We start from the raw sequence: 13,144 nt of genomic DNA, 5'->3' as shown, positions 1-13,144 counted from the left end.
GCCCCATCAATGGTGTCAGTGGGAGGAATAATGTCCCATTGTTGGTATTAGTGAGAGGAATAGTGCCCCATTGTTGGTTTCAATTAGAGGAATAGTACCCCATCATTGGTGTCAATGGGAAGAATAGTGCTCCATTGTTGGTGTCAGTGGGAGGAATAGTGCCCGATTGTGGGGGTCATGGTGTCAGTAGGGGGAATAGTACCCCATTGATGTTGGCAGTGGGAGGGATAGTGCCCCATCAATGGTGTCAGTGGGAGGATAGGGTTCCTCATCATTGGTGTCAGTGGGATGATAGGGTTCCTCATCATTGGTGTCAGTGGGGGGAATAGTTCCTCATATCAGTGGGAGGAATAGTTCCCCCAAGGCCAGACAAAGGCAAACAAATGGCTGCAGTTTGGATGCCACTGGTATAAGCTTTGGGGCTGTAAACATTTTCCTTCCTTAATTTTTTAGGCCTCTTTTACACGGGCAACTGGAGTCAGTAAAAACAGGCGGCTGAGCCATGGTTTTACTGCCCCCCAGCCACCTACCAAACACTAGATAACAGCCAAAGGAGGCTGTTCACATGCAGCAGTTGGTACATATTTTACCATGACAATGAGAGCTGACAGGCAGCATCACCTGTCATACTCTGCCATTATAGTCAATGGGGATGTGCCGCAGCCACAAGTCGAGCCCTTGGCGCAGGGCTGCCGTGCCCCATTATAAACTGCCATTGGGTAGAAAAGAAAAATAAAATACTGAAAAAAGCATATCACTTTTTAGAGCTTTAGGCTAGTGTGAACCTAGTCTAAGGCTCGGTTCACACTGCTGTGACCCCAAAGTTGTGCGACTTCTAGTTCTACTTTGCATTGAGATTTGCTTGTGACTTGATGCAACTTCAGTGCAACTTAGCCAAATCGTAACAATGCAGAGTGTGAGACATAGTATTGATGCTGCAACTTGAGTTGCGGCAATTAAGACGGCACCCATTGAAATGAATGTGTTTTGACTTTCTATGTCACAGCAAGTTGCATGAGAAGTTGCAGCAGTGTGAACCAGGGCTTAGTGAGTCAGTGACCCCGAACAAGCTAGTGAAGTGTGGGGACACCTGATCTTTACTTGCTTTTGAGTCAGTGAACTGCTGGATAGTGGAGCCAGGATACGGATGACTGGGGCTGTCATTCTGATTTGCTTCACTGCTTGTCACAGATTTGCCTATCAGCTGTCCTGACTGGTTACATGCTTGTTACAGAAACCTAGCGAAGAAAGGATAATATTGGTTGTGGAGTTTTCAATGTTATAGGAAAGTCACCTAACATATTAAAAAATAACGAGGTCGCACCCCACGGAAATCCCACTGGTAAACTTATTGTGTTCCTGGTCCCAGCTTTTAGGCCACACCCCTCTGACATGTTTCACCCCTCCTAAGGCTTAATCATTTACCTCTATGATAAAGCCCTGGGGGGCAAAACATGTCAGAGGGGTGTGGCCTAGGAACAGGGACTGTGTCAACAGCCAGCTACACACAACCAGTGGGATTTCTGTAGAGTGTGTTCTCGTTTTAGATTTTGCTATACATATTGAGCGAGACAAACTTCTGAGACCTGCATCCTGAGCAGTGGACTTCCCGAGGGGTTGTTTTAGGAGCTTGGAGAGGTGCAAACTTTCTTTTGAAACTTTTTAGATTGTCACAGATGTGCAAGAAAAATACATTTTGGGTGGAGTAGCTCTTTAGAAGAAAGGGAGAGAGAGTAAGAGAGAGAATAAAAGAGAGAGAAAGAGCTGAAGAGAGAGAAAGAAAAAGCATTAGAGAGAGAGAAGAGAGAATAAAGCCCCGTACACACGGGCGAAAATTGGCCGGGAATTTTCGTCCGACGACCGATCTGCAGGTTTTCGGCTTGTTAGTATGATGTTTCCGACAACCAACTCCGACTTTTCGGCCGAAAAAAATCTGGTGTGCAGGCTATAAAATTTTTGTTGGCCGTCAACACAACGGACGATTTTCGTGCAGTCAGTACAGATTTAGACACGGAAAAATCTGATGAGCAAGTCTGGGAATGCTCAGTGAAGAAAGAACAGAAAGAAAGCAACCCAACACATGACATCACTTCTGAAGTAGAATTTTGTTGGGCGAGAAAATTCGTGTGCTGTCTAGGCACATTCCAACCAACAAAACACAACTCTGGACAAAAGACGGACGATCGGTCCGCCGATAATCGTTGCATGTGTACGGGGCTTAAGACAGAGAATAAGAGAGAGAGAAATAAAAAGCATTAGAGAGAGAGAGAGAGAATAAAACAGAGAGAGAGAGAGAGAGAGAGAAAGGGAGAGAGAAAAAGAGAAAGAGTGGAAGAGAGAGAGAGGAAGAGAATCAGAGGTGGGAAGCTAAAGAGAGAGAAAATAAAAACAGGAGGGATAATAAGATAAAAAAAGAGAGAGAGAGAAAAAAAAAGAAAAAGAAAGATGGAGAATAAGAGAGGGAGAGAGAAAGAGATAGAGAGAGATGAGGAGAAAGTTAAAGAGAAAGAGAATAAAACAGAGAGAGAGAGAGAACCAAAGAGAGAGAGAGGGAATAAAAGAGAGAGCAGGAGAATTAGAGAGAGAGAGAATAAAACAGAGAGAAAAAGAGAGAAAGAATAAAAGAGATCGAACGAGAGAGAATAATAGAGAGGGAGAGAGAAAGAGAAATAGAGGAAGCAAGATAAAGAGAAAATAAAAGAGAGAGAGAACAACGAGAGAATAAAAGAGAGAGAGAATAAGAGAGAGAGCGAAAGAGAATCAGAAAGAGAGAGAACATAAAAACAGGAGGGAGAATAAGAGAAAAATAGAGAAAGAAAGATGGAGAATAAAAGAGAGGGAGAGATAAGAAGAGGGATAAAGAGAGAGGGAATAAAAAAGAGAGAGCAGGAGAATTAGAGAGACAGAGGAAGAGAACAAGAGAGAGAAAGTATACAAGAGAAAGAAAGAGGGAGAATAAAAGAGAGAGCAAGAGAGAAAATACGGGAGAGAGAGAATAAGAGAGAAAAAATAAAAGCAATCAAAATAGAGAGAATAAGAAAGAGGGAAAGATAAAGAGAATAAGAGAGAGAAAGAGAATTTGAGGAAGAGAGATTAAGAGAGAGTAAATAAAAGCGAGAATAAAAGAGGGAGAGAGAGAGAATACGGGAGAGAGAATAAAATAGAGAGAGAATCTGGTGAAACCTGCAACTCAGCTTTCAGCTGGAATTTGAACCTCTCGGGCTGTCTGCTGGAGGGTATAGGTTTCCTACAGCAGATCCCCAGCCACAGCCACAGTACTCCAACCATTTCTAGCCAAAACAGAAAACTGTTTCAAATTACGCTTTGAGCAATCAGCTTATAAAGACCAGAGTATCCACCATAAGGCCCCTTTCACACTTCTATGACCTGAAAGTCTCACGGCTTTGACACGACTTGAAGCAATGCCTGTGTAATCTTGAGGTCTATGAATGTCAAGTCACATCAAAGTTGGACCAAAGTAGTGCAGGGACTACTATAATGTCACTGCAACTTGAAGTCGCACAGATATGAATGTTACCAATTGGAAATTATGGGGTACAATTTGTCATGGGACTTTGCAGTCCCAAGTCGCAAAACAAGTCGCACAAGTGTGAAAGGGGCCTTGGACAGAATATTTAAAGCCAAATTCGAGCCTTACCTTGCACAGTGGTACAGGCTCCTCTCCTGTACTGAAACTGCTTACTCTGATTTCACTGCACACTGTGAGTTTATTGCACTGTGCATTAGAAGCTGCAGCAATTCTGATACAGTCTGCCTCATTTGCTGTCTAGAGGATATCCAACATCTTCTAGCCCTCATGTGTCAAATGCAAGGCCTGCAGGCCGATTCCGGCCCTCGTTTCTGCCCCAACATTGCCTAGGTATTTGGCATTAGAGAGGAGGACAGAACTCCTCCTACACATCCTGCGCCGACCTGTGCAGCTGCAGCACCCCCTTGTCTCCACCTCCTCTGGTCTCAGCATACAGCAGACTCCGAACCTCCTCTGGTCCTCCTCCAGATCCTGAACTTTCTGCTCCCCAGCTTTGTCCCGTCAGCAGCACAAGGTAAGGGGGTGCATTGGGATTTAAGGGAGGGTGGAGGCTCTTGACTTCGGATGGTGGGGGACTTGACATTTGAGGTAAGGAGGATTTAGCCCTTTCCTCTAAAGCCTGGCTGCCCCTGGTCTGTCCCTGTCATTCATTGGATGATACACAGGGTAGTCTGTATGCAAATGCAGCCTATACATGGAACTTCCAATCCTCCAGACTGATATCTACCTATCAAGGAATTTTGAAATTTGTATAACTCCCCCCCCCCCCCCCCCAAGAGTCAGCTAAGTGCTTGCATCAGGGCTGAGGTTGTTAAAAAGAGTACCGAGGCAGGGTGCTTTAACGTTTTCAGGAAGCTATGTACAGTACCCTGCTGCCCCTCCCACCAGCCATGATCTGCCCACATTGCATAGAATAGCACAGAGACCCAGGGATGACAGCAGTGGGTGTAAAATAAAGTATGTAATGAGAACATGTAATGAAAACAATTATGTATTATATTATATTATTATGTGTTTCATTTCATTAGCATCTGGATGGTGGAAAATAAACCTCAGAAGACAAAGTATAAGCAGATTCAACTTCAGCTTTAAAATAACATTTATAAACATGGTGAGAAAAACAGAAGCATGCTGATAGAGAACTGCAACACACAGAACAATCCGATTCCTGTGTCTATTAAACATGCTGTTGGGTCAGTTTGAACTGTACTTACTGGTCAGTTTGAGGCTGCCCGTTCTCTGAAGCCCAGGAGATACATTGAAGAACTGGACTCTGTGTGTAGCCATCCCAGGGGGCCAGTCCCTAACGAAGGTGCAATGCTTGCCAAGCAAAGCTACTCTCTTACCAGTCCACAATATATATCTGTAGTGTACCAACACCTGGACGCTGCTGTGATCATTACCACTCGCAGGATATTCCCCTTCCTGGGTGATTACAAGTATCTTCTAGTTGTAATTGAGACTTTTACTGTTTAGGTCACTTCTGATGGTTGCCCAGGTTTTACTTTGGCAGCTTTTGCTCAGTTCTGGTAGTGTGAGCAAATTTTGAGGACAGTTTTTGGTGGTGGGTGTTCCTCTTACAGGCTGAAGTTGGCTCTGGCAGTACCTGCTGTGAAGTTGAGGATAAGTACACCTGCAGTACAATAAAGTTAGTCCTGGGTATAAGTATATTTCCCACAAAAGAAGGTCAGTTTAGGAGGTAAGTATGTCCCCTGTAGAGAAAGGTCAATTCTTTGGGTGCATATGCCTCCTATAGGGGAAGTTCAGCTCTGGTGGTAAGTATTCCTCCTGTAGAGGAATGTCAGCTTTGTTGGTAAGTTTACCTTTAGTAGAGGAAGGTCAGCACTGGTGATAAGTATATCTCCTGTAGTAGAAAGTCAGTTCTGGTGGTAACTACACCTCCTGGATAGAAAGGACAGCTCTGGTGGTAAGTTTACCTCTTGCAAAGTAAAGTCAGCTCTGGGGGGTAAGTATACATTCTGTAGAGGAAGGTCAGCTCTGGTGGTAAGATTACCTCTTGCAAAGTAAAGTCAGCTCTGGGGGTAAGTATATATCTTGTAGAGGAAGGTCAGCTCTGGTGGTAAGTTTTCCTTCTGTAGAGCAAGCTCTGGTGGTAGATACAGCTCCTTCAGAGAAAAGTCAGCTCTGGGGGTAAGTATATATCTTGTAGAGGAAAGTCAGCACTGGGGTTAAGTTTCCCTCCTGTGGAGCAAGGTCAGCTCTGGTGGTAGATACAGATCCTTCAGAGGAAAGTCAGCTCTGGGGGTAGCTATACCTCTTGTAGAGGAAGGTCAGCTCTGGGGGTAACTATACGTCTTGTAGATGAAGTTCAGCACTGGTGATAGATACACCTTCAGCTGAAAGTCAGCTGTGGGGGTAAGTGTACTTTCTGTAGAAAAAGGAAAGTTATGAGGGTAAGTAGTTTTCTAGCAAACAGGGATTGATTCCTACTTGGTGATCCCCTTTACTAAGGCCAGTCACTGCTTGCTGAGATGTTTATAGGCTGAGATTAGTGCCTGATAGTAGAGAGCTCTCTGTGAGCTGAGACTGGTCCTTGGTTGGAGGACAGACATCAGGTTGACATTGTTTTTTGATGGGATATGAGCTAATTGAGGTCAAGCATCAAAAGTGTAAGGATGGCCCGAAGTTTGCAAATACTTTACTGAAACTAGTCAATGCACTTTGTACAGGCTAAAGTTAGCCCAATTGTGAGCCTCATCTGAGCCTGTCCTTGTTGGGTCTCTTCTGGTGAAAGCTCCATAGGCTGTTGACATTCCTTGTTGCTCCTCAGACAACTAGGTCCCTGTGGGTGATCACCTCATATGATGAGGTAGGTCTTTGCTAAGCTGACCCAAACTGAATTTAGTCCTTGCTAGTGAGACGTTAAGGTTCTGGTGAGATGGAGCTCAGTCCTTGCTGATCAGATCCCTAGATCCTGGTAAGTGACCTCCAAATATACCGAGATCAGCCCTTAGTGCATGAAAGCCTTGCAGTATAGTCCTTGCAAACTGAGTTCAGTTCTGGCTCATTAATCCCTTTGGTCTTGCCAGGTGACTTTATTTTAAGCTGGGGTTAGTCCCTGTCCAGCAGCCTCCAGTCCCTGCTGTATGACATCCTTGCACACTGAATTTAGTCCTTACTGATCAGACTTTTAATTTACTGGGTGGTGATGTTCCTATAGACTGAATTTAGTCCTTGCTGATCAGATCCCTAGGTCTAGTTGGGTGATCATCCTTTATGCTGAGGTCAGTCCTTGATGTATGAACCCCTTACAGTCTTGTCACTTTAGATCAGTGCTAGCTGCAAGGTCCTGATAACTGAGCCCTGTTTTGGGAAAAAAACTCCCTGTCCCGTAGTGTATGATCTTCCTACAAACTAAAGTCAGTCCATGTCCAACAGCCCCCACGAACTGTTGTATGAGTTCCCTCCGGACTGTATTAGTCCTTGTTGCTACAGTTAGGTCCTGATATATGATCTCCAGCACTCTTCAGTCTTCCTATATACTATGGACAGTCCCAACCCTGCAGCCTCTAATCCATTCTGTGTGAAGTCCTTGCAGATAGCCCTTGTTGATCCCTGTGATCATACAGTTAGGTCCTAATATATGATCTCCAGCACTCTCAAGTCTTCCTATAGACTGAGGACAGTCCCAGCCCTGCAGCCTCTAATCCATTCTGTGTGAAGTCCTTGCAGATACTCCTTGTTGATCCCTGTGATCATACAGTTAGGTCCTAATAGATGATCCCTGTGCTGGCAAAGCACTCTACAGCCTTTTTATAAACTCAGGTCAGTCTTGGCCCTTACAGGACTAATCAGGTAAGGTCCTCATAGGTGATCCGTGTGCTGGCATTGCACCTCTAGTCTTCCTACAAGCTCAGGACAGTCCCAGCCCTTACAGCACTAGTCAGGTGAGGTCCTGATAGGTGATCCCTGTGCTAGCGAAGCACTCTACAGCCTTCCTATAACCTCGGCACTTACAGGAATAGTCAGGTAAGAACCTGATAGGGGTCTCCTTGTTGGCAGAGCACTCTTTAGTCTTTCTATAAACTCTGGTCAGTCCAAGTCCTTATAGGACTAGGCTAGAAAGATCCTGATAGGAAACCCCCTGTCTTCCTATGTAGGCCAGCCCCAGTCCTTCCAGGACAAGTCACTGCTGGCAGTGCAATCTCTAGTCCCAGGTGGATGATCCTGGTGACTGATGCCAGAGTCTGGCCATCAGCTTCCAGTCCTTGCTATATGAAATCCTTGCAGGTTGAGTTAGTCCTTGCTGATCACATCCAGGTCCTTACAGTTGATCCTTTACAGGCAGAGCATCCTCTGAGCGTCCTATAGACCGAGGTCAGTTCTTGCTGATCCCTGTGATCCTACATTAAACAGTTGGGTCCTGATAGGTGATCCCTGTGCTGGCAGAGCACTCTCTAGTCTTCCTATGGACTATAGGTCAATTCTAGCCCTTGGACTTGCCAGTCCTTGCTGATCCCTGTGATCCTACCTTAAACAGTAAGGTTCTGATAGGTGATCCCTGTGCTGGCAGAGCACTCTCTAGTCCATGTTGGGTAATCCTGGTCCCAGGGTCAGTCCTTGGCCAGCAGTCTCCTCTATGTAAAGTCCTTGCAGGGTGTCAGTCCTCCTAGCTGATCCTCCGCCGGTGTGTATACACGGAGCTCAGCCCAGGCTGCTTACAAGTTGGTGGGTGCTGATCGCTGTGACCCCGGTAGGTGATCTCCCCCAGCCGGCTCGGTGTCTTTGTCTCCCGGCAGGGATGGTGGTCTCTCCGGTGTTGGTCTCTCTGGTGTCGGTCTCTCCGGTGTTGGTCTCTCTGGTACTGGTCTCTCCGGTACTGGTCTCTCCGGTGCTGGGCTCCGTGTGTCGGAGTTGCTATACATGCCAGGACTGCAGCGCGGACGGCGGACTCTCCTCCTCTCTACGACTTTCAATTCACCTGGATGGACGGAGAACGGGGGAAGCGGACCTGTTCTATGGTGGGCACAGGGGGGCGTGCTGGGCATCCACCGACCGGTAATCTACCGACACCCCCCTCCCCCGGGGCACGGAACACCAAGCAACCCTCCGCTCACCAGGACTGCGGGCATTACGTCATCCTCTTCACCCACCGACTACCAGGGGGACAGCATGGCAGAGTACTGGATAGGGAATGACTGGGAGAGGGGCACCTATCACTGGGGTAAGTTCACCGGGATAGGGTCCCTATCTCTGGGGGAAGGGTGTCCCTATTATTGGGAGAAGGGTCCCTATCTCGGGGGGAAGGTTGCCTAGTACTGGGAGAGGGGACCCTATTATTGGGAGAGGGGACCCTATTATTGGGAGAAGGGTCCTTATCTCGGGGGGAAGGTTGCCTAGTACTGGGAAAGGGTGCCCCTATTATTGGGAGAAGGGTCCCTATCTCTGGGGAAAGGTTGCCTATTACTGGGAGAGGGGGCCCTATTATTGGGAGAAGAGTCCTTATCTCTGGGGGGAAAGTTGCCTATTACAGGGCGAGGGGTCCCTATTATTGGTAGAAGGGTCCTTATCTCTGGGGGAAGGTTGCCTATTACAGAGAGCAGGGACCCTATTATTGGGAGAAGAGTCCTCATCTTTGGGGGAAGGTTGCCTATTACTGGGAGAGGGGACCCTATTATTGGTAGAAGGGTCCTTATCTCTGGGGGAAGGTTGCTTATTACAGGGAGAGGGGGCCCTAATATTGAGAGAAGGGTCCTTATCTCTGGGGGAAGGTTGCCTATTACAGGGAGAGGGGGCCCTATTATTGGGAGAAGGGTCCTTATCTCTGGGGGAAGGTTGCCTATTACAGGGAGAGGGGGCCCTATTATTGGGAGAAGGGTCCTTATCTCTGGGGGAAGGTTGCCTATTATGGGGAGAGGGGGCCCTATTATTGGGAGAAGGGTCCTTATATCCGGAGGAAGGTTGCCTATTACAGGGAGAGGGGCCCAATTTTTGGGAGAAGGGTCCCTATCTCTGGGGGAAGGTTGCCTGTTACAGGGAGAGGGGGTCCTATTATTGGGAGAAGGGTCCCTATCGCTGGGGGAAGGTTGCTTATTACAGGGAGAGGGGGCCCTATTATTGGGAGAAGGGTCCTTATCTCTGAGAAAAGATTGCCTAGTACTGGGAGAGGGGGCCCTATTATTGGGAGAAGGGTCCTTATCTCTGGAGGAAGGTTGACTATTACAGGGAGAGGGTACCCTATTATTGGGAGAAGGGTCCTTATCTCGGGGAGAAGGTTGCCTATTACAGGGAGAGGGGGCCCTATTATTGGGAGAAGGGTCCTTATCTCTGGGGGAAGGTTGCCTATTATGGGGAGAGGGGACCCTATTATTGGGAGAAGGGTCCTTATATCCGGAGGAAGGTTGCCTATTACAGGGAGAGGGGCCCAATTTTTGGGAGAAGAGTCCCTATCTCTGGGGGAAGGTTGCATATTACTGGGAGAGGGGGCCCTATTATTGTGAGAAGGGTCCCTATCTCTGGGGTAAGGTTGCCTATTACAGGGAGAGGGGGTCCTATTATTGGGAGAAGGGTCCTTGTCTTTGGGGGAAGGTTGCCTATTACAGGGGGAGGGGCCCAATTATTGGGAGAAGGGTCCCTATCTCTGGGGGAAGGTTGCCTATTACAGGGAGCGGAGACCCTATTATTGGAAGAATGGTCCCTGTCTCTGGGGGAAGTTTGCTTATTACATGGAGAGGGGGCCCTATTATTGGGAGAAGGGTCCCCATCTTTGGGGGAAGGTTGCCTATTACTGGGAAAGGGTGCCCCTATTATTGGGAGAAGGGTCTCTATCTCTGGGGGAAGGTTGCATATTACTGGGAGAGGGTGCCCTATTATTGGGAGAAGGGTCTCTATCTCTGGGGGAAGGTTGCCTATTACAGGGAGCGGGGGCCCTATTATTGGGAGAAGGGTCCTCATCTTTAGGAGAAGGTTGCCTATTACTGGGAAAGGGTGCCCCTATAATTGGGAGAAGGGTCCCTGTCTCTGGGGGAAGGTTGCCTATTACAGGGAGAGAGGACCCTATTACTGGAAAAGGGTGCCCCTATTATTGGGAGAAGGGTCTCTATCTCTGGGGGAAGGTTGCCTATTACAGGGAGAGGGGGGCCCTTTGGGAGAAGGGTCCCTATCTCTGAGAGAAGATTGCCTAGTACTGGGAGAGGGGGGCCCTATTATTGGGAGAAGGGTCCTTATCTCTGCAGGAAGGTTGCCAATTACAGGGAGAGGGGACCCTATTATTGTGAGAAGGGTCCTTATCTTGGGGGGAAGGTTGCCTATTACAGGGAGAGGGGACCCTATTATTGGGAGAAGGGTCCTTATCTCGGGGGGAAGGTTGCCTATTACAGGGAGAGGGGGCCCTTTTATTGGGAGAAGGGTGCTTATCTCTGGGGGATGGTTGCCTATTACAGGGAGAGAGGGCCCTGTTACTGGGAGAAGGGTCCCCATCTTTGGGGGAAGGTTGCCTATTACTGGGAAAGGGTGCCCATATTATTGGGAGAACGGTCCCTATCTCTGGGGGAAGGATGCCTATTACAGGGAGAGGGGGCCCTATTATTGGGAGAGGGGGCTCTATTATTGGGAGGGGGCCCCTACCACTGGTAGAAGTGTCACTATCTCTGGGGGAAGGTTGCTATTACTGGGGGAGGGGCTAGTATTATTGTGAGAAGGGCATATATCACTGTCAGAGGGGCCCTAATACTAGGAAAAGGGCCCCTGTTATTGGAAGAAGAGCACCTATCACTGGGAGTAGGGTACCAATCATTGTGGAAGGTTATCTATCACTGGAGTAAGGATACTTATTACTGGGAGAGGGGCCCCTATCACTAGGAGAAGGGTCCCTCTCTCTGGGGGAAGGTTGCCTATTACTGGGAGAGGGGCCCCTATCACTAGGAGAAGGGTCCCTCTCTCTGGGGGAAGGTTGCCTATCTCTGGAGGAAGGTTGCTTATTAATGGGAGAGGGACCCCTATCACTGAAAGAAGGGCCCCAATTGCTTAGAGAAAAGCACTGGGGGAAGGTTGCCTATTACTGGGAGAGGGGCCCCTATTATTGGGAGAAGGGTCCTCATCTTTAGGAGAAGGTTGCCTATTACTGGGAAAGGGTGCCCCTATAATTGGGAGAAGGGTCCCTGTCTCTGGGGGAAGGTTGCCTATTACAGGGAGAGAGGGCCCTATTACTGGAAAAGGGTGCCCCTATTATTGGGAGAAGGGTCCCTATCTCTGGGGGAAGGTTGCCTAGTACAGGGAGAGGGGGGCCCTATTATTGGGAGAAGGGTCCTTATCTCTGGGGGAAGGTTGCCTATTACAGAGAGAGGGGGCCCTATTATTGGGAGAAGGGTCCCTATCTCTGGGGGAAGGTTGCTTATTACAGGGAGAGGGGCCCTATTATTGGGAGAAGGGTCCCTATCTCTGAGAGAAGATTGCCTAGTACTGGGAGAGGGGGGCCCTATTATTGGGAGAAGGGTCCTTATCTCTGGAGGAAGGTTGCCAATTACAGGGAGAGGGGACCCTATTATTGGGAGAAGGGTCCTTATCTCGGGGGGAAGGTTGCCTATTACAGGGAGAGGGGGCCCTATTATTGGGAGAAGGGTCCTTATCTCTGGGGGAAGATTGCCTATTACAGGGAGAGGGGGCCCTTTTATTGGGAGAAGGGACCCTATCTCTGGGGGAAGGTTGGCTATTACTGGGAGAGAGGGCCCTGTTACTGGGAGAAGGGTCCCCATCTTTGGGGGAAGGTTGCCTATTACTGGGAAAGGGTGCCCATATTATTGGGAGAACGGTCCCTATCTCTGGGGGAAGGATGCCTATTACAGGGAGAGGGGGCCCTATTATTGGGAGAGGGGGCTCTATTATTGGGAGGGGGCCCCTACCACTGGTAGAAGTGTCACTATCTCTGGGGGAAGGTTGCTATTACTGGGGTAGGGGCTAGTATTATTGTGAGAAGGGCACATATCACTGTCAGAGGGGCCCTAATACTAGGAAAAGGGCCCCTGTTATTGGAAGAAGAGCACCTATCACTGGGAGTAGGGTACCAATCATTGTGGAAGGTTATCTATCACTGGAGTAAGGATACTTATTACTGGGAGAGGGGCCCCTATCACTAGGAGAAGGGTCCCTCTCTCTGGGGGAAGGTTGCCTATTACTGGGAGAGGGGCCCCTATCACTAGGAGAAGGGTCCCTCTCTCTGGGGGAAGGTTGCCTATCTCTGGAGGAAGGTTGCTTATTAATGGGAGAGGGACCCCTATCACTGAAAGAAGGGCCCCAATTGCTTAGAGAAAAGCATTGGGGGAAGGTTGCCTATTACTGGGAGAGGGGGCCCTATTATTGGGAGAAGGGTCCTCATCTTTAGGAGAAGGTTGCCTATTACTGGGAAAGGGTGCCCCTATAATTGGGAGAAGGGTCCCTGTCTCTGGGGGAAGGTTGCCTATTACAGGGAGAGAGGGCCCTATTACTGGAAAAGGGTGCCCCTATTATTGGGAGAAGGGTCCCTATCTCTGGGGGAAGGTTGCCTAGTACAGGGAGAGGGGGGCCCTATTATTGGGAGAAGGGTCCTTATCTCTGGGGGAAGGTTGCCTATTACAGAGAGAGGGGGCCCTATTATTG

The 13,144-nt window shown here is 48.4% G+C and overlaps 1 protein-coding gene and 1 long non-coding RNA gene across 2 annotated transcripts in view; one reads left to right on the top strand and one right to left on the bottom strand.

Annotated features, from left to right (window-relative positions):
- KIAA1217 overlaps positions 1-4,922 on the bottom strand; it is a 958,874-nt gene extending 953,952 nt beyond the window's left edge. The window contains exon 1 of the mRNA XM_082258357.1: positions 4,765-4,922. Within this exon, the coding sequence (XP_082114483.1) occupies positions 4,765-4,837 (73 nt within the window). The 5' untranslated portion in view covers positions 4,838-4,922. The remainder of the gene's footprint in view (positions 1-4,764) is intronic.
- Positions 4,923-6,465: 1,543 nt separating this feature from the next.
- On the top strand, positions 6,466-7,642 carry LOC309557252. The gene is made up of 3 exons (XR_014225374.1): positions 6,466-6,764; positions 6,796-7,473; positions 7,556-7,642. It is a non-coding gene; the product is annotated as an uncharacterized lncRNA (long non-coding RNA).
- The last annotated feature ends 5,502 nt before the right edge of the window (positions 7,643-13,144 follow it).

This window comes from Pelophylax lessonae (genome assembly GCF_965119305.1).
Source record: "Pelophylax lessonae genome assembly, chromosome: 5".
NCBI lineage: Eukaryota > Metazoa > Chordata > Amphibia > Anura > Ranidae > Pelophylax > Pelophylax lessonae.
This window is presented reverse-complemented; position numbering and strand designations above follow the sequence as displayed.